This window comes from Neopelma chrysocephalum, unplaced genomic scaffold (assembly GCF_003984885.1).
Source record: "Neopelma chrysocephalum unplaced genomic scaffold, ASM398488v2 Primary Assembly neopelma1_61b, whole genome shotgun sequence".
NCBI lineage: Eukaryota > Metazoa > Chordata > Aves > Passeriformes > Pipridae > Neopelma > Neopelma chrysocephalum.
In genome coordinates, this window is record NW_020897717.1 from 9304042 (window position 1) to 9330725 (window position 26684).

At 39.1% G+C, this 26684-nt stretch overlaps 1 protein-coding gene across 2 annotated transcripts; it reads right to left on the bottom strand.

Moving 5' to 3' along the window:
- Positions 1-717: 717 nt before the first annotated feature.
- Positions 718-26429, bottom strand: INTS7 (integrator complex subunit 7). Of its 2 annotated transcripts, XM_027681817.1 has the most exons (20): positions 26319-26429; positions 26062-26191; positions 25135-25281; positions 22178-22315; positions 21652-21698; positions 20941-21140; positions 19421-19543; positions 16738-16855; positions 15632-15766; positions 14964-15061; positions 14070-14309; positions 13242-13379; positions 12319-12525; positions 8547-8741; positions 7662-7765; positions 7200-7268; positions 5992-6124; positions 4634-4732; positions 3660-3845; positions 718-2729 (listed from the first exon to the last, which is right to left on the bottom strand). In XM_027681817.1, the coding sequence occupies exons 1-20, from the start codon at positions 26407-26409 to the stop codon at positions 2442-2444; spliced, it is 2886 nt and encodes a 961-aa protein (XP_027537618.1). In that variant the 5' UTR covers positions 26410-26429; the 3' UTR covers positions 718-2441. The 2 variants fall into 2 exon arrangements, with proteins under 2 accessions (XP_027537618.1, XP_027537619.1); XM_027681818.1 differs by lacking the exons at positions 26062-26191; positions 26319-26429 and adding an exon at positions 23710-23833 and having other exon boundaries at positions 25135-25227.
- Positions 26430-26684: the final 255 nt, after the last annotated feature.

The window sequence follows — 26684 nt, forward strand, 5'->3', positions numbered from 1 at the left end:
CTTGAGCTCTGTCAGGCTTGGTGCTGTGACCACTTCCCTGGGGATCCTGTTCCAGCATCCAACCACCCTCCGGGGGAAGAACCTTTTTCTAATATCCAACCTAAACCTCCCCTGATACAACTTCAGGCCGTTCCCTCAGGTCCTGTCACTGGTCACCACAGAGAAGAGATCACGATCTCCCCTCTTATCTCCTCTTCTCCAGGCTGAACAGAACAAGTGACCTCAGCCACTCCCCAAACGGTTTCCCCTCAAGGCCCTTCACCACCTTCATTGCCCTCCTCCAGATGCTCTCCAATAGCTTAATATCCTTCTTATATTGTGGTGTCCAAATCTGCACACAATATTCAAGGTGAGGCTGCCCCAGTGCAGAGCAGAGTGGGACAATCCCTTCCCTTGACCAGCTGGCAATGCTTTGCCTGATGTGCCCCAGGACATGGTTGGCCCTCCTGGCTGCCAGGGCACTGCTGGCTCATGTTCCCCAAGTCCCTTTCCATTCCCTAACCTGTACAAACATCCAGGGTTGCCCCACTGCAGGTATAGAATCCAGCACTTTTCCTTGTTGAAATTCATACAGTTGGTGATTGCCCGGTCCTCTGATTTTTCGAGGTCTCTCTGCAGGGCCTCCCTGCCTTTGAGGGAGTCATCAGCTCCTCTGAGTTTTGTGTCATGTGCAAACTTGCTTAGTATCTCCTCCAGTTCTGCATCCAAGTCATTTATGAAGATGTTAGATGTATAGGTACATGTATGTATGTGTGGATACACAGGTATATGTATACACACACACACATAAAACTATAGGCATAGAACCACAAAAGTGGGGACAGAAACCACCACTTTCCCCAGTCAGCTTGAAAGGCAGTGGTAGTTTCTGCCTCCTGCCCAAAATAAAAATCAGATTTAGGAAGGATGCTGGTGAATTTTTCACCAACTTTGTGAGTCTTCTATTTCAACCTTGCATCTCAATTATCTTTTCTAGTTATGATTATAGCCTGACCAAGATATTATGACATCTAGCATGATCCCTTCCATTTTTATTTTTTTGGTTAGTCTCAAGCCAAGAGGAAGAAAGTTGATTTCTTAGGTAACTACTATGGGAAAACACAGAAAAAAATTCTTCATTCATCTATGCCAAGGAAACCCTAGCTTACAAAATTCATTATTGTATTCTCTGAATATAAAGCAGGCAAAATCTCTAAGCTCCAGCCAGCTTCTACAGTGTAATCAATTTGAACAAATAACATATAACAAATATCTTAGGAATTTACTGAGAAAGTAACAATGAAAATTTCTGCTGCAATGAGGGGGATCCAACCATTTACTAAGTATATAAGAAGTGCTATCTCTCCTCCTCTTCACTCAAGTGGGTTCCACTTTCCTGCAGATCGAAAAGCAGAGATTATTTATGAGGACCAGGTGAAGGTCATGTTATGTGATCTATTGCCTGTGAGTCTGAAGACAGAGAGAGTTTCAACATGAAAGCTATGTATGAAGCAGTGTATTTCCAAAATTATTGTGAATCAATTTCTAGTATTGGCAAAAATCTCTTTCAAGTTATACTGCAAAAGTAACAATTAAGATTAGCAAATTGGTCAAAGAGTACACAAGACGACAAGGCTTTGGTATAGAAGATTCCTTTTAAAAAACAAAGCAGTTAAAATGAATGACCACTTGCCAGTTAACTTCCCTCTTAAAAGAATACCCCCCCCACCAAAATGAAAGGCTTCAGAAATACAGATGCATGAAAATCTAAAAACAATGTAGTAATATTTTCTCTATTATCTCAGAAACAGTCATTGTTCCCACCTGTAAAACTCTGCCTCTTGCAGACCTCCCCAGACAGCAACACCTCAAGCAGTCTCCTCTCTCTTCAATGACTGGGTATGAGAAGTGAGCTACAAACTTTTTTCTTCCAGATGCATGCATTAAGTAGTGCTGATGAATTGTAATAACACACATACAACAGCCAAATACTGGAAGCTGCTATTAAAATGTCAGAAATAAAAGTCTCTGCATATTCCTGCCTATTTCTTCACATTAAAAGATACAACCTTAGTATTACACTCAGTTCTGTATAACTAGCCTAAGTGTTTACTGATGTTCTGTAAGCCTAACGTTAGAACCTATGTACTTCAAAAAATGACAGCACACAAAGTACATAGTCAAAGAAGCTCTTAAGTGTCCCCTGCTATCATAGTCTGTGGAGCCTGCTGGAACAGGTTTGTAAACAGAAGTTAAGAGATCAGGTAGAAGTTCTTAGAGCACAACTCCAAATTTGAACAGCTGCCTCTGCTGAATCGAGTTCAAATTTACCCCAGATAATTTAAAAAGCAACAAATTGGCATCTGGGGCTTTCTAGGAGAAGGTTACAATTGTAGGTCTTCCAAAAAAAAAAAAAATTCCAAGAAAAACTGCAGTACCAGTTGACCAGTCACTTCTGGGGATTAAAACCGTGAGTATGCAGTTCTTTGCTGTTGCTGCTGGGACGGTGGCTGTCCTTGCTGTTGCTGGAGACGGACCTGCTGGGAGTATGGATCCTCAAGAGATTTAACAAAAATAGTTGTTTTAGGCCCAGTTTTCCAGACAATACCATTTGAATCTATTACAGAGGACTCTACTGTGATGTTGTGGGTGCCAAGTATCACAAAGTTTAACAGAAACTGAGTGCTGAAGTAGTCGTTGTGTGGTTCCACCCTCTGCTCCATTTCATTGGTCATGTTGTCAATAGGAATCTGAGAACAGAGATGGAAGGTTAAAATGTCACTTCATATAAAACCTGTCAAAAATAAGTTTTCTGCTCTCCATTTGAGGGAAAGAAAGAAAAAAGAGAGGAAATTTTGTCCTCAATTTTCCTAGACCAGTGCATGTTTGAGACAGCTTGACATGCTTTTTCATCGATGAGTTTTTATACCTACTCATAGAAGCAAGGTAGCCAACAAGTCTTTCTAGCTGAGGTTCTAGTTTTCCACAGAGTAACACAAGTCAAATATTACACACTTCCTAGTTCTGTTTTTCATAAGCAACTAACCTTCCCCTTTTCCCCCCTCAAAAAACCCCAACCAACCAACTAAACAAAAACCCAACCCCAAAACCCACCAGAACAGGCCTTTCACCAAATACCACACATCAGCAGAACCTAAACTCCAGGCATGCAATCTTCAATAAAACTGTTGAGTTAAATTTAATATGTATCTCCTCAGAAGCTCTTTAATTTGGACAGTCTGTCCTCATGATTTCCATAAACAAAATAAAAGAACCTTAAAATGATGATAAATAAGTTCTAGAGACTATGTGGTAGAGAATAATCTGCTCCTGGGTTTTTTTGTCCTGTGGAGTTCCATATGATATGTACCTAGGCTGAGTTTTCCTGATCTCAAGCAGATGCCTAATGACTTGTTCTGAACATCACAAAGCCTCTTTCTTTGGCAGAAAAGTTGTTTTTAAAATGGTATTGGCATATAGCAGATTTGAAAATCCCAGATCCCTTCCAGGCACTATGCCTGGCTCTGGCCAGTGCTTGAATGTCAACTGTCAGGAATGAAAGAATAACAGAACCACCCATTCGTTTCAACCTGAAAATTCTGCTAACCAGAGTCAAACAAAAGAACAGGAAAATACAGCAAAAGAGCTTCAGACTCCTCCTGGCGCTATTCTATCCATACCTTATAGTCTTGTCCAGATTTGCTCTGCAGCACTGAAGAGACATTGAGACAGACCGACTGGATTTTGCGGAAAAGGCCTGGTTTAGATCCATGCTGAACCACTCCTTCCACCTTTAGGGCCAATTGCTGATTGTTCTGTACTGCTATAGGTTCTGCTGGGTTCCTTGGAGATGGGGATAGAGCAAGCTGAAACACAAGTAAACAGACCGAAATGTAATTATAAGCCTCCAGAAAAGCAAACACAATAGAAGGATGAAACAGGACACCTTCTTATAGAAAAATTTCCAAGGAGAGGTTTGTTAAGAAAACCAGCAAATGGAAAAACAGAAGTTATCTGAGACTTTTTATTATGTTAACTAATAAACATCATCAGCAATACCAGATATTGTGTTTATATCAGTTTCATTTACTATACTTCCACAAAAGATGTGGAAAAAATCTTCCACAAAAATAGCCACAAGTAAGTATATTAAGCTGAACAAAGAAGTGAAATGCAATAAGAGCAAATATAAAAAAACTTAAGGCTTTCATTATTCCCCCAAAAAATGAGCACTTAAGTAAAACAAAAAAATATGACCATAGTCATATATAGTCATTCTCAGTCAGTCAGCTGATACATATCACAGTTTTCTTCAAGATAGTAAACCCTGCTTTTTAAAGGAAAAGCTCCCTTCCTGGGACCAGAACATTATTTAGCTTTGCAGACTCAGAATCAAGAAAAATTCCAGCAACATTTTGCCTTTAAGGCTTTGCAACCAAAGAACTGAATCCTACTTGCCGAAGTCCCAGCCTAGTGGTTCTCAACGACCATACATGACAGTATTCAATTTATTCCTAAGAGATAAACTCAAATGCTATTTGCAGTTAAGTATCTTCACTAAAAATACTGAAGCTTTGTGCCTTCAGTAGGGCTTTTCTCATGAAATAAAGACTCTGGAAAGAGAAATTTTAGGCCACATTTGAACAGTACTTACCTTGATACTTGTAGACTGCAGCTTTTGGAAAAAGTACCTTTGAAATGAAAGGGGCACCTTCAACAAGGCAATGACAGCATTGCACAGACAAGCTGTATGCTGCAAGAAACAGAGCCAGAACAATTGAGAAGAAAATACCATTAACAGCATAGGAAAAGGACACATACTCGAGGTACTGAAACAGCAGTCATTTCCACTAGAAGTCCAGAAATATATTAATACAGTCATAGAATAACAGCCACTATGATGACAGTGATTACATTCAGCCTGTTTATTTTCTGCTTTTTATGAAGAAGGTATTCTGCTCTGGAAACAACAAGGAGGCCAAGAAAAAGAAAAATACAAATCCTTCCAGTCTTAGTGTTAGAGTCAGCAGAGCAGGATCTGCTTGAAACACTCATATACAAAAACATCACACAGAAACTCCCCTCCAAGCAAACAAGACTGGCATCTATCACAACTTAATACAATAATTAAGTTTTAAGCCTCTTGACCACTCTTTTTTTCCCTGCTGCACTATACCACCCTTCTGGCTCCAATGAACACAAGCGGTGTTGCTGAAGCCACGCAGCTGCCTTGGTACAGAGCCAGTGACAACTAAGTTTACAGGGTTTACCTTTGCTACCGTTTATGGGACTCATTCTTCTATTCTATTTGGAATTGGTAAGGACTGTTGAATTTAGAAACAAGGCAAACAGAAGCCAGCCATGATAAATAAACTACCTGGTTCCCATTAACATGCACTTCAGCTTTATGATGTTTACTAACAGTAAAAGACAGAACCACAGCAGCCCTGTAAAAGGGCATGTTATCACCTGGCTGTTTGCACTCAGCACACTTTAAGTTGTGTCCTCTGATGACCCACACTGATAAGAGAAAGGATACACTCACAAAACACAGCATTAAGCACCAATAGCTCTGGGACCAAAGCTAGGCTAGCGCTGCACTCTCCAGCACTGTGTGTGGTAGGGGGAGAATTCCTTCACAGCAAGAGCATGAACAGAGAGAACGCGGTTCAGTGTTTGAATGTGAGTGTGGCGAGAGGTCTGACAGAGTTGGCAGTACTTTCAGTTATCTTATCAGCATCTGCTATGCTCTAAGTATCAGAATTTTTAAAAGATTATTTTTGATCATACCAGTAAGGTTACAGGTGTCTTATCAAAAACATTTTTGAAGTATTTTTGAAGTAGTGTGTCTTTGTAGAGGCCACTTGTGCCAGTAAGAGGTTGTGCTAATTAACTGAGTGTGCTTTTTGGTTTCTTGGCCGTATGTCCATAGATATATGGAGTTGCCAGGTTTTTGGAACCTTTGCCTACAGAATATACATTTAAAATAAAACAAATAAAACTGTTACTTGCCAAGTAAGACACAGGAGCATACTTCCTGTTGAGGGATTCCACTTCCTCTAGTACATGATTAAATACAGACATCATTCTTCTTTCATATTCACTTTCAACATGAGCTGTTCCATTCGAGCTATACTCCTGGAAACTAAAAAAATAAGACTTTTTATTGTGTCTAACTTACTTTCCTCATCATAATTTGGAAGGCACACTACCAAACAGACCCAACAAGACCATCCTCTGTTACAACTTGAAATCCATTAAGGGATATCTTTCAAACTGTTTACTCTGTTTCTTTACTATTTTTTCACTGTAAGACTTGCTCTTTACATTTAAACCCTTCTAAACTACAGCTTAGCCACCATTTTCTGTCCCCACCCTCTCTCACTTGAAGCAGTTACAAGTCTAACAGACTCAGCATGCTTACTTCCCCTGGCTTTTATTTAAGCCTGCAGTGTTTATAACATTTTTAAACACAAAGAAAAGCAAGAATCCCAGTCAGAATTAAGACTAAACCTGGAAGTTTATAATCTCACGACTCGAATACAATTCCATCTCCTAGACACCCAGCTTCATACAAGTTTGATTAATACACCTTCTAAGCAACGCTTAATTCATAATGAGTACTACAGTCACTTAGGATGCTCACTTTCATTGCCAGTTACAAAATCACTAAGAGGTTTTATCCACAGTATTTTCCATTTAATCTCAGCCTGGGAGTTTACAACAGTGATTCAATTCAAGGGTACTTCAGTGTGGTTTTCTAGTGGATATAAGTTCACTGTTAGAAAAAGAATCAGAGGTGATGGATTTACATTAGAAATCTGAACTAATTTAGTGCATATATTTTCACAACTGTGAAGGAAGCTAAGGTGCACTTACAAGTGCAAGCAACAGGTAGGGGAGCTAACACAGGATGACACAAGATAAAATAGGTGGTTAAAGGAGAGATTAAAAGTCTTTTTTACTTTAATGCAAGACTATATTCAAGACAAGTCCAGTATAGTGCTCTTGAGCAAAATCAGTGCAAAATGCAGAACTCAAAACACAGTCCCCAGCCTGCAAGGTATAGCACAGAAGCAACAGATCTTAAAGTCTGCCCAAAGTATAATTAGAAGGGTCTACTGAGAAACTTTCCGAACATTCTTCCAATTCCAGCACTTAAAGCTCCAAGGATTTAGAAATAATCAGAAAAGGAGCATGAAATTAACTATCAAACCTACCTTGCAGATTCTGGATCCAAAATCAGAGCTTCTATTGCATGTGAAATCAAAAGGCAGCTCTGCTGTTGTCTGATATTAATACTAAGGAGTTGAAAGGCTTAAAAAGTTGGCACCTAAAACAAGAAATGCAGTGTATTTAGTAACACTTTTCCTTGTTTCTCTAGCTTTTGTGAAGTAATCCTACAGTCATTACTTGTTTAGTAAACATGGAGCAAGAACTAAGAAATTACCAAGTCTTGCGCTGCTCCAATTTTTGTGTAATAATTTGTTCACAAAGTAATTCCAAACGATAGTGTGGTAATGTTTATTTTCAAATAGGTTTTAAGCAATTGGTACATAACTTTTATGTTATTAAGTGCTTCAAAATGACTTTGTGGCAGTCTACAGAAAAGAGGATTGTTAAGCTTCACGCTGCCTACATGAGAAGGCAAGTGGACAAATTATAAGATTTTAAAAGGATACAGTTCTACATTCCTTAGAGTTGCAGAGTCTGCATCAAAAGATGACTGATACAGATCTCCATACCGTGTAGCCAAGTTTCGGAATTCCTCCATTGAGTGTTTCATCTGCAGAGACAATGTTACTAGTCAAAAACACAAATCAAAGGAAAACAAACAAAACACCACACATTCAGAATACCAGTACACTATAACATAAAATACTGAAGGAATAAGATAACACACTCCAGCAAAATATATAAAGTTCTTGCTTCTTCACACAGATGAAAATTACCAAAATTACAGACCGTTATCCACGCATTAAACAGACATTTCTCCTGTAACAGAACACCAACATACACTCCTCGGATTAAAAATAAAGCAAAACAAAAAAACCCCAGCAACAACCTCCTCCATTCCCTAATGGTAAATCAAACTGCTTTAGCTTTCAAAGGCTACCCACTGATTCCTTCTTGCAGACTATGTGCTTTTTAGAAGCAAACCATCTTGGTGTTTTTCATGGTATCAAGGCAGTTGCCAACACTCACCAAAAGGAGTTGCAGTATGATCCTAAGGTATATATATTTTCTTCCGCAGTGTAATCACAGTATCTGAGATGTTTTAAGAGAAGGTGTGAAAGGCCTTGCTGCAAGTTTGAGTGGTTCACTACATGCACATCCTTGGAAGCTGTGCGTGTGAGCGTATGAGAAAACGTGCATGTGCTCAGCTTCAGAGTATGACCTGCTACAGGTAGGCATTTTTATAGCTACAGGTGAAAGCCAAGGCCCACTATTCAGCAAAACGCTTCACTGCTACTTTTCATTTCTTTTGAAAGATATGATTGCCGAGAAGCAAAATTGGTACCCGAGTCCTAAACAGAACTGTGCAAGAGTGGAACGAGAACACGTGCCTGGTTAGAGATGCGTCCACACCTTTGGAGATCATTTCCTGATGTCATAGCAATCGTTGTGGCAATAGCTGGCGGTGGGCTTGTTTTTAGGCTGTTGCAGGTACAAATAAGTTGAGAAAAAGCTTGCAGAAGGTCAATCCTGAGTTTCACAAATCCACACTGAAAGCTCAGAGGATTAAGTGGAGTACTAGCAGCCTGAAACACAGTAATAGCAATGTTGGCAATCTAGGTCAAAGGCAAAAAATGATAAAATAACATTGCAGTGTCACTGAACTGTCTCATCAGACAACTAAATCCTGAAGTTCAAATTCTAAAAGCTGCTCTTTTTAAAACGACATTTAACAGGTTTGTTCAATTTAAATCATACTAAATATAAATGACACAGAAGTTATGTAATTCCTAAGTCATATTGCAAAGCATACCACCCTTGTAATAAATGTGACTTAAGCTGTTACAATGCTATTAGGGCACATATTTCCTCTTTTTCCAAGGCCAAGTCATAAGGCTTCAAATGACATTAGCCCAGATAGTCTTTACTGTAAGAGAAAGTACATTGAACTGGATATCAAACAGAAACACAAGGACTGAAAAAGTGATTCTCTACATCAGCCAGAAGAGAAAGAATTGGCTAAAGTTACCCAGAGCAAGAGGAAGGGGTGATAACCTTTGATTTTTTTGGACTGTGAAATGGATGGGAACATTATAAAAGCCCCGAACCTTGCATTTGATGAAGGCCAAGAGACATGATCCAGGGATAACTAAGGACAGTAAATAACAGAACTCCAGGAGGGTAGACAAGCCACTATTATTTAGAAAATACAGTTCTGTGAAACTTTGCTCCCTAAGAGCTTATCTGACTTGTAGAAGCATCTGTGACAGCTTAGGACACCCAGGAGGGGGTAAATTTGAGCACTCAAGGTTTGATACTACTTAAGCCAAAAATCCACTACTTATTTTTCTTAAACTCTTGGATTTTGAGAAGAATACACTTTTTTCTTTGGGGGGGGAGGAAAGTCATCTGCAAAACAAAGCACTGGGACTTTCTTTTACTCAGAGAATGAAAGTATGTCAAATTCATGCATATCTTCCCCAGTGCTTCTTATTTCTCAGCACGTCAATTCTCAAAGCAAGAAGTTGTAAGCCATCCCAAAACCTTACTAAGAACCATTTCTTTGCTGGCAGAGAAACAGCTAACTAGTGTCTCACAAAACATCACGTCATCTGAGAACTGGCCCACTACTGATTAAAGTGAGGAAACATAGCTGACTGCAGCCACTTTAAACTACTGAGCTAGATTTCAACTGAAAAAATAAGATTATTTAATCACTTGAGCCACTCAGCCTCTCTTATCTATCACTTTGCCCTTCTCCAAGGGCACAAAAAAAATTCCTTTTGAATTGAAAACATTCAGTTTATTCTCCAGAGGTAGTTTCAGAAAACCCTCTGTGGAAGAGTGTCCACTGCGCTGTAATTGCTCTACAGAGACTACATGCTTTTAAAGAGAGTAAAGTACCAGTACTTGTATCAGAAAATCCAGACATTTTTAGTAGCACAAATGGGACTTGATTCTTGTAAATGGAAATACAAGCTTGTCTCATTAATACTGCAATTACCTTATCTGCTACTCATATAGCCATGGGCAATAAATGAGTCACAACTCTTTTTTAAAATTGACAGAGTTCTTTAGCTCAGCCAAGTTTTTTGAACACCATCACTTGCTATCAACATATTTGGAATTAATGCCACTTAACCAATGGCTGTATGAATGCTTTGTTCAAGTTTTGTATCTTCTCTAGATTACCAGCAGTGAAAAATAAGCACAAAGCTTCCAATGAGACGCATGTTCCATGCCAGAAAGAGCAGGTCCTATTCAAACCTTTTGGTAGCTCTACAAGCAAATACACAGCAAGACGGATGAGGACTGAGGTCAATATGCTCCATGACAAGTCCCTGTCCTCCCACATACAACTCTCACCCATAAAGTAATGGGACTACTTTCCCTCAAGTGCACTAAGTCAGATGTAAGAACATTCTGCATGCAGCAATGCAAGACAGTTTTATGTGTATCAAGGAGGAATTGAGAAATTTTCCGACAAGATCAGACACTGTCTGAATGCTTCCTCATTGCAAAACTGAGCTGACTAAACATCTGCAACAGATTTACTGGCACAGTGTTTTCCAGCTACAAAGAGGAACAGCTACACAGGGCTCATCATACACACCACTGGCTTGTGGTACCACCAGTGCTGAGCACTGAAACCAGTGCTCTGCACTGAAACAGCAGCAACAGTAAAGCTGAAGTCGGGGGGAGAGACAGCAAGTCTTCAGCAGCAAGACTATCGTGCACTCTGTGGCACTTTGCTCCCCTTTGAGATGCTGAGTTCTACAGATGCAAACAGTGAGTGGCTCCTTTTACAGCTGATACACTCAAGCAGGTTGGGAAATTGTCCAGAGTGATGCAACAAGTCAGCAACAACCAGCAATAAACCCAAATTTTCTCTCCTCTAACCCTACAAAACCTGTACTTTCTCCTTTGGACCACAACCACTCAAAAGGAAGGTACTGCACCCAGAAAAACACTATGTGCAGCATGCAGGAAGTGAAGTCAGCAGAGATGAAGACAGGAACCCTTCAACAGGGAAACAGTCCCAAACTCTAGGGAAAGGGTAATTAAATTCCTGAATCACAGAATGACTTATTTAAGTAAGTTATTTTCCTGCCTGTATTAAATATTTACATCTAATTAGATGAGGTCCTCCCCTCAATGTCTTCTCCATGTTAGAGAAATCTTGAGATGCTGAATTAAAAGCCTTATTCACTCAGCCAACAGTTAAAGACAGACACTTCAGGAATAATGGGTCTTTAAGAGGACAACAGTGTAAAATTTATGTCCTTTCTGCTTATTCAGGGACATTTTATTAATAAATAGTAATATCTGAACTTTATTAAACACTTACATATGAATTGTCATGACCCAGACAGTGCCAGTAACTAAAAAAAGAAAAAAAAGCAGCTTCACTGAAGATACACAAAGAAAACTGTCTGTAAAGATTTCTTCATGGAAACTAAAATATGAAATAAAGTATTGTGTGAAGCTGGATCATCTTTAGTTAAGAAGCAACTTCACAGTAAGAACTGAAGGTCCTTATTCATTAATGCTTTTTTTTGTTTACATTCATAGATGTGGTATTTTACCACTTCGGAGAAGCAGAAAGTATTTGCATAAAAGCAGGTACCATCTGAATTCTGCCAATTTGATGAAGTTGAATTGTCTTCCCTCCTCTTTCTAAATTGGTGTTGCCTTGTTGCTAGGATTCCACAAGATCACACTGTCAAATACAAGGCAATATGAACTCAGCGGGAGGGAGGAAGACAATTAAATTCTTCTCTATATTTTGAGAAGATAGCAGCCAATTTAGACAAATTCCCAAGCTTGACTATTACAATGGCTTTTACTCAGCCAAGACAAGGAGTGGAAAATTTTAGGTACTGTAACTTTAAACGAGATCTGTCACATATCATGTGATGTGATCAAGGCAGGAAATGAGAGGTGGGGGGAAGAAGGAAAAACAAAGTAAAATCTAGCTAATCACACTCGGCTGAGCTACAGGATCTTTTCTCTGAAGATGCAGCATTACTTCTCTGCAGTCATCTCAAAAAGAGTCTGGCAGATGCTATACATCTTTTAAAACTTTTCAGAGATTTAAGAATGGAAACCAAACACATGCTGCAGTACACAGAAACATCACCACTACAGTAGATGTGTGCTGACCGTCAGTGATGCTATTCCTTTGTGATAGGACTTCAAAGCTTCAGCAATGCAAGAAAGTGCTGAGCTGTAGTTGTCTTCCTGCAAACCTGTCAGACACTGTTCTGCATGGGAGAACTCCTTCAAGCTGTTCAGCCAGAAGTAGAAGTGTTCTGAAGCTACTTGAGTCAGCAGGCTTTGATACAGTTCTCTGGCCATGTCATGGTTGCCCTGTAATGAGAAGTATGTTTCTAAATGGGGATGTGAAAGAAGGCTGTAGATTTCTACAAAACAAATACAAATAACAAAACCGTAACATCTCCAGAACTACTCCTAGCTTAAAAATAGGATAGTGAAAGTTTTTTCAATCCTTTGATTGTGACAATCCTAATAAATAAAAGCACAAATCTTATTTTATGGAAATATCAGCCTGTATATACTAGTTATTTACACAAGATAATTCAATAAAATGAGAAATAAACATTGAAATTTACTTTCACCTCAGCATCTCATACTAGTTTCTGTGTAATTCTAATCCCAGTTGCAAATTTACTGAAGGGAAAACGGAAACAGGATCTTTTTCTTCCTTTCTTCACATTGAAGAAAGAGAAGCACACACCAGGATTACCTGTATCACCTTCTAAAGAACAGTTAGACAATACAGATTAGGTATGTGCTCAAGAAAGTGCCATGCCATTACTTACTTCCTTCTCAAATACTTCAAACACACAAGTGAAAAACCATTCTGATTGGATCAGTGTCCCAAATGGCATATTTCTGAATCAGCATTCCAGGGAATTAAGAGAGAAAGTGATTTCTACTCCCCGCCCCATTCATTTCCTCCTCCCAAATCCTACCATTTTCCTTACTTTCTCATCCAATTCAAAGAAATCAGTAGCATCCCTCCAACCACAACAAACCATTTTCCTCCAGGTATTTTCACTTACCATTCTGGAAGCCTGCCTGGCTATCCTGTAGGCTGTCCATCCATTGGAGACATTCTCAAGCTGCTGTTTGATAACAGTTTTGATTTCTGTGGACAAAGCTTTCTGACTGGATACAAATATCACTGTGGCAAGAGAAACCTAATAGAGAGTGGAAGAGTGAGGAAGAAAGTTACATTTCAGTAACTAAAGAAAATAAGAAAAAAGCCAATTCTGTTTTATTTTGGACTCAAAACTTCATTGAAGATTACATATAAATTTTAACTGCAAAACTTTTCTGAGTCATCTCTTTTAAGTAGTTACAGCCATCCCAGTATTTCTTGTAGATGAAAGTAACTTTCATTTAAAGAATCTTTACTCTCCCTTTTAACTGAGATATTTCAAATGCTCCAAATAAATTTACAGAAAGCTTGTAATTTCTTTTTTAAAATTCTTTTTAGAATTCCCAAATAGGTATGACGAAAGCTTTTTTCTCTCTTACAACATATTAAATCATTTTGCATTAGAGCACCATATATAAATGGAGCTAACTGCCATTTTGCCTATAACCATTACTTTAGAGATACCCCAATAATTTCAATAGCCAGGTTTGTCTAAGCAGTGCCACCTGCTGGAAAATCTAATGGAATACACTGCTTAGTTCAGCTCCATCTAGGAAATATTTCTACACTGAACACTGACGTATGTAGTCAAAAGTTAAAACAAAACTGAAAATAGTGGCTATAGATTGGCATATCAACCTGGACATAACAAATGTTTTAGCTGCCTTTTTTAAATACAATCCATCCACAGTTGTTTATACAGACATTTATCCATCAAGAGAGGCCTTACCAAAAGTTCCTGTTTCTTATCTGTGGCAGATTGTCCAATTAATTTATAGAGGTCCATTAGGTCTCCTAGCATCCCATCTGCTAGGACAGGCAGCTGCATGGCAATAGCTGCTAAACAGTGGCACATGAGAATCCTGGCATTGTCCTGGGCACTTTGCAGCTGCGTCAGCAGGGATTCAACCACTGACTGGCTCAGGTGAGGACGGCACTTGACCAGCTTCACCATGCAAGTTAACGTGATCTGCAATTCACACATTCAACAAGTACAATAAACATGATGTCTACTCAAAAATAAAAAAGCCAGGCACACTTACTTATCTTCAACTATGACTGCAGAAATATAGATCTGTCATTTTCAAAACCATGTGCTCTACAAAAGATCAGATTTTTCTAAGAGCCCAAGCCTTTGTCCCTGAGCTCACAGCACAAAAACACAGCACAAATTCAAGAAATGTTTGTAGTCTTTGTCAGACCACCAGCCTTTACGGGTAAATAACTAGAAAAATTACTGACAGCAGTTTCTGAAGTGGGAAAATAAAAATAATAAAAGCCTTGTGATCATGTACGTTGCATCTCCATCCCCATAAAGCAAGTTCTCTCCAAGATCCTTTTGCCCTCCAGAGACAGCTCCATCCAATGTTCAAGTTCATGTTTTATTACAGCTGTTCCTCTGAGAACAATTCACTTATTCTAGAGTTGGGAGGCGGTGCACTATAGCTGTGCTCAATTTCTCTAGAGCTCTGGTCTCTGATTATGGGCAAGCCAGAAAAATCTTCATTTCCCTCCAGTATGTTATGCTTCCACCAGAAAGGATCCGGTGCACATCAGCCGCTCTGTTATACAAGATGTTACTACAACTTATAGCTGCGCTAGGGGAAGATAAGAGTAATGTCACCTTTAAGGTTGCTTGAGCTCCTGGACTGTCGTCTTGACTACAAAGAACAAGAAGAGCTTCTAAGCCAAAAACTGCATCTTGCTCCAAAGGCAGAAGATCTACAAAAAGAAAAGGAGAGTTAGTTTGTTCTCTGTTATGTTTTCTTACCACAGTCAGTGTAATGCTTGCACTGCCGTCATGACAGATAAATATCTCCCTAATACTTGGGCCTTACCTTACTTTGATTAAAAACGAATCTGCCATTCCATGTCTTGGGTAAATATTCAGCAGTCACAGCAACTGTGATATTTGTAAAGCATGCATAAACTTCTGAATTAAGGCTTCTAAATGCTCTGTTATTCTTTTGCAACAAATTTTGCGCAAAGTGCTTTCAAAGGTTGACAAACAATTCACTGGTCTTACAGCAAAAGGGAAAACAAGCATTTATTTAGCACCAGTTCTACTATGCCCAGTAATTTTTTCTTAATTAGACGAAGATGGAATCTTCCCAGCCATTCATAAAATCATACAGAGTATTTTCTACTAGATTGTAGTCCCCATTCTCCCTAACCAGCATGAAGGATCAGACAGATTTACAGACAGGTTCACAGACAGGACCAGTTAATACGTGTTAAGTGCATAAGCCTGATTGTAAACAGACCCACTTTGTTGTCCTTGCTTTCACTTACCTTTTTCCTGACAAGAGGCTGATATATTAGTCAGAATTCTCACACCATGAGCTGCAATGCCACGGTTAGTATGGTAACAGCACTCCTGTGCTAGTTTTACTAAATCAAATGATCTTGCAGTTGTACCTGCTGTTCCTAAACAAAGATGAGGCAAATAGAACATAAAACTGCACAGTCCATAAATATACCACAGATCTTTAAGTACATTTCTATGAAACAACTATATTGACTACAGATTTTTTTGTTATGTTTAAATGATAGGATGAAAGTATCTTTCTCTCTTCACACAGAGACTTTGCCATTCCTGAACAGTATACCAGTTAGACACGCATAAGAAAGAACATTTGGGTCTAAAGGCTGATGTTTCAGGACTCAGAGAAATTTTCAGGACTCAGAGAAAATATTATGTCTGATTAAAAAAGCTGGTGAGCATATTAATTATTCAGACATGCCAGAATGACTGAAGAGAATGTCTTTTTTTTTTTCCCATTTCTGCAGTTGATGTAGTTGGGCTTGTAAAACTCATTAGGGCTGTCTGGCTTTCAGGAAGAAAAAAGAAAACAGCATGATGACAATTCTAAGAACAAGATACCTTGAATCACTTTTAAATGTCTACTCTATTTCTCCAGAATATTGTCACAAGGCAGAAAGGTTCACCTGATATTGCTGCAGGCCATTGCCACAAGGGTGGCATAGCTTCACTGTACCTGGATAACATGCCAACCCACTCTCACACCATGAAGCCTCCCTGCTACTCAAGAACTGTGCAAATCTATGGCTTCAAAGCACCTTAAGCAGAATGCAGGTCAGCCATTTGAGAGGCAACACACTGATCACAAAATGAAGAAATGTTGAAGACTCAAAGGTAAAAACCCATTTCATACACTATAGGACCCACAAAACAGAACAAAATCTGAGACCATGATTATTCAAGGGTATACAGCATCCTATTTTAAGTTTACATGTGATAAACACAGTCTGACTTTCAGCTAGTATTCTGAAGTTCAAAAATAGTTTAAGAATATGCTACGAAATGTTTAGATGGAACTGATCATCAGTAGAAAACCAACCTACCAGAAATGCCAAAGATAACTATCTTTTCTTACCTGGAGCACTGCTGAAGTATTGTTTAATGGCAATGGTCCCAGATAACGTGGAAAGAACAGATAACATGCCCATTTTCAAGCTGTCATAAGGAGTGTGAAGAGCAGATTCACAGAGTGCCTAAAGATCAGCAGGAAAAAAGATACAGAGATAAGAAGTCCCATAAGCAACCTGTATTAAAAATGTAGTTCCACTTCTCTGAAAAGTTTTGAGAGTCAAAATTTTCCTACAGAAAATACTATACTAAAATCAAGCAACTGTTCCAGAAGACTGAGGATCTGGCTTGCAGAAAAGCGACACTGGGTCTTTCTTATATACATCAATTATACATCATTATACATCAATTATAAGTCACTTATTAATTAAAAATCAGTAGCAAAAATATTATCAGGTCTCATTGATCAAATACTACACAAGATTTTAAGACAGTTTCTCCAGTCTTAGAGGCATACTGATTATTTTGCCTTGAACCAATCTGCAGGGTTTTATGTAAATACACACCTCTGAAGAACAAAGTTTCAAAAATCATTTCCTTTACCAGTACTGGTGTCCAGCAGGATACAGTTTAAGTTCCTTGATAAAAATACTAAAGTGTATTTTATTTTTAATTCATTTATAGTAGAATGTGCCATCATACTTTTGTGCCTTTTGCCAGATCCTGTCAGGCCTTATCACATCTAGGTTGGAATAATTTTTAAAATGCACATTGTTCTCAACTCATTATGCCAACATTGTCCACAGTCATTCACTGATTTTGAGGCTTTTTCAGTCAACAGAGGGACAGTAATATGAGATACAAATGGAAAATATAAGTATATTCTGTCTCAGAGAGTGTCAAAGCTGAAGGATAATATACAGTAACTGAATAAAGAAAAACAACAACACAGAATTAGTTTCACAGAACAAAAAAACCCCAGTGGTGTTCTTATCAGGCATATGTATGGTGTAAGGGTTAAATTCTAAATACATCTGTAATTTGTACCAATTAGTACTTTGTTAATCCATTGAATAGTATGGCATCAACAGACAGAGGAAGAGACAATGATTAGTGTCGAAAATGAGTCTCAATGTCTCCCAAGACACAGATGTTTTACTCCAGTGCTATTAGATTCCCTCTCAGAACTTTGAAGAATGCCAGGAGCACAGAAGAATTAGCAGGATGGAGAGACTGCTGGTTACCTCTGCAGTCAGAAGGACTGCTCTAGACACCAACAGCAGCAGTTTCTAAAGCTGATGTCTACAATCAGTGAAGTCTCCACAACTCAAAGACCAAGCTTCCCATCTGACAGACTCAAAATGCTGAAGAAACTAACCAACTTTTGTTGGTAAAAAGGTACAAGAAGCGGGTCTTGCCATGAGAAAAGGAGGGTTTGTTCCAGTCCCTGTTGTATAAACATTACTAAGTCATTTAAATATATGGAGAACAAATTTCCCAACTCCAAATGTTGACTTTATACTTCAGAAGGCAGAAAAATTCTCATTATTTCTGCACGCCATTCAGCAAGCAGATAATTCAGACAATTAGTCTTGTTTTAACGTAGCCACTGGTTTAGTTCTGACATCGATGGAACTTGTCCCTGTGCATTTCAAACATTGGGACATCTACTCTGAGACACTATGTGACAACAAAAGCCATGTTATCCATATCTACTCCTGATCAGACATAATGGTATAGAGCAGCATTTTGACTGCAAAGAATCCATAAAACAATCCATAAAACAATTCCTTAAAAGTACCTTTCTGGTATTAATACATTAAGTGAACTGTTTTGTTCTTCATAAACAAAAACCTCTGCATGCTCCAAATCATCATCTCTAAGAATAAAGGGCAAAGCAGAACATGCTTTATTTGTCACATGATTGTTAACAAAAACCCACACAGTTTTTCCTCCCAGCAGCCTTATGCTCCAACAACATAGAACAAAAGTAGCTTCCAAGGGTAGCAAAAGCAAAGAAAAATGACCCAGAAAAAAAGTAGAGCTGTAACCCTCTGCCATTAAGTTCTTGAAATATTTACTTTTCCATTAATCTAACCCGAAGTTATTTTCTATACTCATTTCTACCAGAAAAAGAGCAAGACAAGGAGAAAAAAAATATTCACATGCAACTGTGATTGAAAGAAGGCAGTGATAGTATCTACAATATAACAACAGTTTCCCCAAATAGCACAGGTGCACTATAAACACCATCTAGGGTCTCATTCATACTACGGGAGTCACAAGGCTACTATTGAAAATAAGCCACTAATCCTAAGAAAGTAAGTCAAAATGACACTTGTCCTTTCAAGTATACCTTGCTGGATAACAGGCTTTGACAAATCCCAGAGACTCTGTTACATGAAGGCATTAACATGTACTCTATATTTTAAGATTAATCTCTCGTGTCTATTACCTCAGATCAGTTTGTCAGATGGAAAAGTTATTTCCTTACTGTAAAAAGGCCTATTACATTACACATGCCTTTCCTCATCTGTAATACTTCAGTTTTGATCCTTATGTGTCAACTTGTCCAATAAAGATATTCTACAAACTGCTCATGAATACTTGGCTACTCTGCTTGGCACCTAACTTAAGGATATGGAGATGCATGTTCCTCCTTCCTTTACCTCCCAAACTGTTCTTCTAGAAAGAACCCTACAACTAATTGAAAAGTTTCATAATAAACTTTAGCTTAAAAATGTACAAACCTGAATATTTTCTCTGCTCCATGTATGTGGTGTCTTGTTGGCCAGCAACTTCAAATCCTGGATCGCAAGCCTCTTCACAGCCTTCCTGGGGTCATTTTTCAAGTACTGCAACAAAAGTTGAATCTACAACGAAATAAATTCATTGTTTGAGAGATATGCTACTAGAAGGACGTCTTTCCAAAAGCACTCTTGAAGAAATATCAAGTATACTCAACCAAAATTAACTTGCCCTATCTGTCTGATTGCTTGCCACGTGGCTGTGAAGCCACTGCAAGCCAAAACAGTCTGGCATTTTTTACCATCCTGCTCTCTTAGTTCATGTACCCTTCTCTACATAACCCTGTGTGCCTGAGAAGCCTCAAGATATGTTTCAATGCTCAGAAATACCATAAAACATCCCTGAGAAACTCAGTAAACACCTTATACTGTTGTAATTATGCTGCTGACCAGTATTCTGAGCATTTGATGCTAATTTGGGCATCTGTGTGATCTGCACTTAACAGATAGCAAGATAGACATACCTTGTATGTCAGCAGTTGCAAAAACAACCCCCAAAACCCCAACCAAACAAAAACAATCCCTAACCACACCCTCTGAAGCATTTATCTCAATTTAAGCAACACTTGCCTGCATGCCCTTTATTGTGATCATTGACTGCAAATTTACAAACATGGAATAGCCAGGACATAAAAAAGCATGAACCTCCTCACCATGACTACATCAGTTTTAAGCAGTATTGGCTGCTGTTGTGCTGCAGAAATACAGCCTAAATCTCCATGCTTACTGCCATTTAAAAGAAAAAAAAAAGCAGCACATTAAGTGTTCTAATGCTGTTTCAGTAGACTGAGATTCGGTACTATCAAAAGCATCCTCTGAAATACAGAAATGAGCCATACCAAAAGTTTCAGACAGATCAATGCTATTAGTCTAACAGTAACAGACACCAGCTTTCCACAGCTGTACAGGACTGAAATAAAGCAAATAGACTTTCATGACTACTTTACAAGGATTAGCGAGATGAGTCTCAAGTGTCGCTGTGTTCAGATCTGCTATATAAATCACATCCACAAAGCTCATTACCAGAGCATAAAAGCATTGTACTTTTCCATCACTGCTTTCCCATTACTTGGTGTATAGTCCTAAATTTAAACGACAGATTCAAATTCTTGAAGTTCTTCAAGAAATACACTTTAAACACATTCCGTGCTATTGAAGTATTCATTTGCTTGCATGAAAGAAAGACAAAAGGCACCCCCACAACGCAAGACAATATACAGCAGTGAAAAGTGAAGTCTGGCTTCTACGGGCACAATGAAACGTTTTCAGAAAGTCAGGGTGTTTGCTTTCCTGAATGCTGATCGATCCTAGCTGATTTCAATCCCAGTTAAATTAAAGAAAGACAGGTTATGATCTGTAAAAAAAGGGTTAATGTGTTTGATGGGGTTGTCTGGAAACAGAACAATCTAGAAATTGAATTTTTTTCAAATGAACTTAGTTCTTAATGCATTAGGAAGAACTACCTGTTTAGGAATGTCAACCAAAGAAGAAGCAGCAAGCAGAGTAAAGGTGTGCAGAGTAACAATGACCATCTTGGTAGAGGGGTAGGATGTCACCAGCTGCTGGAGCAGCTGCCGGGAGCTGGAGGCCAAGCTGGCATCATGATGCATGTGCTGCAGAATAGGGATCAACTTCAACTTCAAATCCACGGGTGTGGCCAAACCTGCAACAAGGAAAAGAAACAGGCAGAGTGTCAGTCCTTGTACTGGCCTTTGGCTGTACTGAGGGACACAATATGTCTACATTGTTATCACTGCTGAAAGCAGACTGTGCAGGCACATGCATTGGCTTCAAATAGCTCATCTCCGGGGCAGGTGTGTAACAACAGCAGTATCAAGCACTTTCATGGCTATTTGAGAAAGCTGCTCCTTGATTCAGTGCAGGTAGCACACATATTAACTCATCTGAAGCAACCTGTGAGAGTCTATGTAAGTTTATTCATCTACTGTAGATAAGCTTTTATTCTGTACCAAACAGGTGCTTCAAGAACTTGGATTTTAAGAGGACACAAGAGACAGACATTAGATTATTGGTTAGCTAATTTAATTTAAAAATTGGAGTTATCTGAGTACAAGGGCAACAGCATTCTGGTATCTAATATGTAAATATGAATAATAAAGAATTTTCAGAGAAATTAAAGTTTTTCCCTTTTATCATTCAATATACACATGTACCTTGAATCATCTCACTGATTTTATTACATATTCCGACAGCAAAATCCCTGTAGAGAAAAGAAAGTACCAGGTGAAATGAAAAATAAAAAATTAAGTAATGAAAATTTTAAAAATTAGATTTAAAAATCAACTGAACTACCAAACATTGTGTTTTAACAATAAAAACCATCCCAAAAAAGTGTCTGCCAAGACCTAAGTCTTTTCAGAAACTCTGCACAAGGGCATGATCAAATGATAAAATGGAAGCTTTCAAAAAAATGTGTCAAAATGACAAGCACCACTACATTTTGGTCCCTGATATAATTTCTGTAAAATAATCCTTGATTAAAGCTGCTATTCCACTTTGAATTCTCATATTTATGAGCTTTCCATTTTTGAAAAAAACTGATGTTAAACTTGTATTCAGGTTTCTCTACAATACTATTATTGCACATAATTAAATATTTTGCTATAAATGACACTTATCACTAGAGAAGGAAATAGTAAAGTTTGTGAATGAGTTAATGGAATTAAAAAAAAATCTTACTTAGACTGTGCAGAAAAGTTGGCAGCAGCAAATATAGCAGCTTCCACTTCCACATTATCATGGGAATCCAAACTCTGACGAATACTGTGATGTGCATTCTTCCTTTCTGGAATAATAGATGCCATGCTGCCCAACATCCTACAGAAATAAATCACAGAAAAATCAGGAAGAACGATGTTCAAGAAGAAACATAAGATGAAACCAAACAGAAATGTAAAATGATTCGTTAAAATACTATTTTTTCTATAAGTATGTGTGCTCTTCCATGTCTATTACAGAAACAAGCAAATGCTAAAAGTAGGCATATAATTAAATGGTAACAAATTTTGTCATGAGGGTTATATCAGTGCTATGATAAAAACTTAATCACATTATGATATCTCTTATCTTGAAATTGTACAGTGAGAAACTTACAAAAAATTATTTTAAAATTAAGAGTGCATTATGGCACCAGGAATAAGCATTTTTGAGATGCTTTTACATTCAATCTCTGATATTAATACAACAGATTTAATGCTAAAATGTACGGATGGCTATTTTCAGAAACACACGAAGAACACCATGAGATATAAATTAAAAAATGTGGTAGTCTAGGGGGATATAAGAACACATTTAGAGAACTACTAATTTAATTTCTACTCTTTCTATCCCTCTTCCTAATTAAGACTGCAGAAGTAAGTACAGAAGTAAATGTCTGAACAGTCATAAATTTTAACCACATGCTATGAAAGAAAAGTTTCTACAGTAGTTACCATGATCAAGTAATCAAATATCTGACTTTCATAATTTGTTTCTAAGATCTTTCACTGATGTGGGATAAGGTTATTAGTAGGAATAGTGCAATACCTTTTGTGTAACTGCTAACGAAGTTGCAAGTCAATTTATACTTTTCTATGAAAAGACACCCTTCAGACATATTTAGCATAATCCAATTAAAAGAAAAAGGAATGCGGGATGGTAACACTGATGGTAATTTTTAGCAAGAGTTCTGTGCAAGTATTTACACACACGTATCTAGCAATAAAATTCCACAAAGTTTTGTTTAAGCAGATCTTTCTTTCTACATGTTCTATCTTACTGACACTATTCAAGGAGGACAAAAACAAATCAATAAAAGATTTTAATCTGAAACTGCTGAACCAACAGCCATTTTAAAATTTTATTTGATGCATCCTGTGAATTTATTAGTAACTTAAGTATTTTTTCAAACTCAGTGGATTCCTGGGAATTCTAGCAGTCTGTTAAGATAACTCTCAATGCCAGCCAACAACTGCAAGCGTATGTTAGAATACTATAGTGGAACTATAAGAAATACGTAGTCCCATTGTATTTAAAGATTTCTGAGACCAGAGCATGGAAGCATAATCTCAAATGAAATATCAAAAGAAAAAAGAAGTGGACATATGAGCTAATCAATCAAATCCGTTAATGCCTCCCATCTTTCAACAGTGAAATCAGTAACAGTTCTAAATGGAGAGAAAAAAAGAATATAAAGGGAAAAAGAGAAGTGCTCTCTTCATATTCAAATTCACCTGCACAGGGGTTGGAAGATGCACTTAAGATGATGACGGTGGACAGTGCTGGAGACACAGACACCAAACAGCAAGATAGTGACACTGAAGACAGGTTTATTTTATTTGTTTTCCCATTTGATTCCTAGGAATCCCAAAGCAATTAACAATACAACAGCATTTCCTTAGAAGTTACTGATCAGAGACCAACAAGCAGTAAACTTCTAGGACAACAATGAATGAAAAATAGGTGCAAGCATAACAAGGTTCGCATAAGCTTTGGTTACAACTTAACAAAAAGCATTTTGACATGCAAGGAAGCACTTTCCTTTTGGTCCTGGTCTAAATATATTATAGGCAATATATGATATATTGCACATGGCTACTGTCTGGGTTATGTATACAACAAGGTTCAGTTTTCTTCTCATGAATACACAAAATTTCAACACTGCAAATTCTGTTTTACCTGAAGCCATCCACAAAATTCTCACCATCATAAATGATTAATAATCTTGTTCTTTTGATCACAGATCTTTATCATTCACCCCCTTTAAAGAGAGATGAGCAATGTATAAAAACCCTTCTATACTTCATTCATAGAATCATAGAACAGTTTGGGTTGGAAGGGACCTTAAAGATCATCTGGTTCCAACGCACCTGACATGGGCAGGAACACCTTCCACTAGACCAGCTTGCTCAAAGCCCCATCCAACCTCGGCCTGAACACTGCCACAGATAGGGCATCTGCAGCTTCTCTGGGCAACCTGTTCCAGTGCCTCACCGCCCTCACAAATAAGAATTTCTTCCTAATATCTAATGTAAATCTACTCTCTTTCAGTTTGAAGCAATTCCTCCTTTTTCTATCACTACATGCCCTTGTGAAAGGTCCCTCACCATCTGTCTTGTATTTTCTCTTCAGACACCAGAAGGCTGCAAATACGTCACTCCAAAGCCTTCTCTTCCCCAGGCTGAACAACCCCAATTCTCTCACCCTTTCCTCGTAGGAGAGGTGCTCCATCCCTCTTATCATCTTGCTGGCCTCCTCTGAACTTTCTCCAACAGGTCAATGTCCTTCCTGTGCTGGGGAACCCAGAGCTGGATGCAGTGCAGTGCTAAAAGTGAAGTCTCACCAGAGCAGAGTAGAGGGGAAGCATCCCCTAACTTGACCTGCTGGCCAGGCTGCTTTGGATGCAGCCCAGGACATGACTGGCTTTCTGGGCTGCCAGTGCACATTGCTGGGTCATGTTCAGCCTCTCATCCACCAGCACCCCCAAGTCCTTCTCGGCAGGGCTGCTCTCATCTCTTTCATCCCTCAGTCTGTGTTGATACCGGAGGTTGCCCTGACCCAGGTGCAGCACCTTGCACTTGGCCTTGTTGTTCCAGGCGAGCACACTGATAACTAGCTACAGATATGAAGTAAATTAGGATCATTTACGTAATACATACCGGAGTGTAATAGCCCGAGCAACTGGATCATTGCTATGAATTACTGAGAAAACTCTTTTGACAAATTCATCCACATTTAGGATCTTCTCCAAGTGCTTCTCACTCTGCTGAGTAACTTTCAGCACACACAACCTCAGGAAGTTGTTCCTATTAGAAAATACACACATTTCTTTGTCAGGCTATTCAAGGACTTGAAATACAAAATTATTTTAAAACAACTTCAGAAAGAAAATTAACACAAGGAAACATCTACGCTTTAGAAATGTCTGAGTAGACTGATGTAACAGAAAAGAGACTATTAGTACACTAGTGTTTTATTTTCTAGTTCTGGTAGTATCAGATTTAGGTCCAATTCCAGGGAAATGAACCAGCTGGCACCAGTGAGGAGGGGTGTAAGGAAATGCCTGTTTTGTGCACACTTAGGGATCCAGTTCTTCTAGAAAAACACATCTAAGGCAAGAGAACCTAATTGCCACTTTCAGGTGTGAGTGAATTTCTTTCCCTTCTTGGAGACAACAATGAAGATTCCACATCAACATTTAACTTTGTAACTTATTCCAAAGGAGCTCCGATTCCATTAGATACATCACTTAGACAGCAGGCACTTGGAAAAGCTATACTTCGAGCTTTGTTATTAACATTGCATGACTTAGAGACAAAATTTGCACATATGACCATTCATCTTTTTATGAATTACAAATCTGAACGTGCCTGTGAAGCAGACCTTACACCAGTGAACTTATATCAGTCAGGAAGGGAATCCTCAAATCAGGACAGATGAAAAGGAACTCTGTCACTGGTCACTCACAGCCACTTAAGCCCACGAAAGATGGGGAAGGCAAACTTCAATCGAGCACAATCTGTCCCCAAGAGCGAGTCCTACCGACCGGAGATTTGAATGGAGAGAAGCTGACCGATGGCACTTACCCCACTCTGAAGACATCAGCTAGCTTTAGGAACGCCGAATTGATGAGAATAGGGAAGGGATATTTCTGGAAAAGCCTGGGAAAACGAACGACGGCTTCGCACTGCTCCCCGAGTTTGCCAGACCTGAGGCCTAAGCGAGACAACAGGAATTACCGCAGATACCTCCAGACCCAAATCCGCCCTCGCTGTGGATAAAGCGGCACAGAGCCAAGCTCCCACCCCGGCCCTGCGACAACCCTAAGCCCGCGCGGCCTCACCTTTGTCCAGCTCCATCAGTGCGGAGTTGGCGTCCAGCTCCTGCTCTCCATAGCCCGCATCAGCCAGGAATGACTTGGCGCTGGACGCCATTCCTGCCCCTCGCCGCCAGCCCCGCGCACGCGCAAGCGCACGCGCAAGCGCACTCGCACTCCGCCGCACCATTCCCGCGCAGGCGCGTGCCCGCCCCACCCACTGCGGCCGCGGGAAAGGGCAGTGGGTGCGGCCCGGAAGCCCCGCCCCCACGCCGCCAACTCCCAATCAGAGGAGGAGGGCGCGGCTCCTCGCGCTCCCCACCGGCCAATGAGGGCGCGCCGCGGGCTTGGCGGGCCGGTCGTTTTGGCGGGAGTTGTATTGGCGCGCACCGG

What these genes read in the sequence shown, in the direction of transcription:
- INTS7 (XM_027681817.1), bottom strand. Translation starts at nt 26,409, where the DNA reads ATGGCGTCCAGCGCCAAGTCATTCCTGGCTGATGCGGGCTATGGAGAG. An exon ending in TGGTTGACATTCCTAAACAG is followed by an intron (nt 19,544 to 20,940) that starts GTAGTTCTTCCT and finishes ATTTCGTTGTAG; the next exon opens with ATTCAACTTTTGTTGCAGTA. An exon ending in ACTCTAAGGAATGTAGAACT is followed by an intron (nt 7,269 to 7,661) that starts GTATCCTTTTAA and finishes TATTAATATCAG; the next exon opens with ACAACAGCAGAGCTGCCTTT.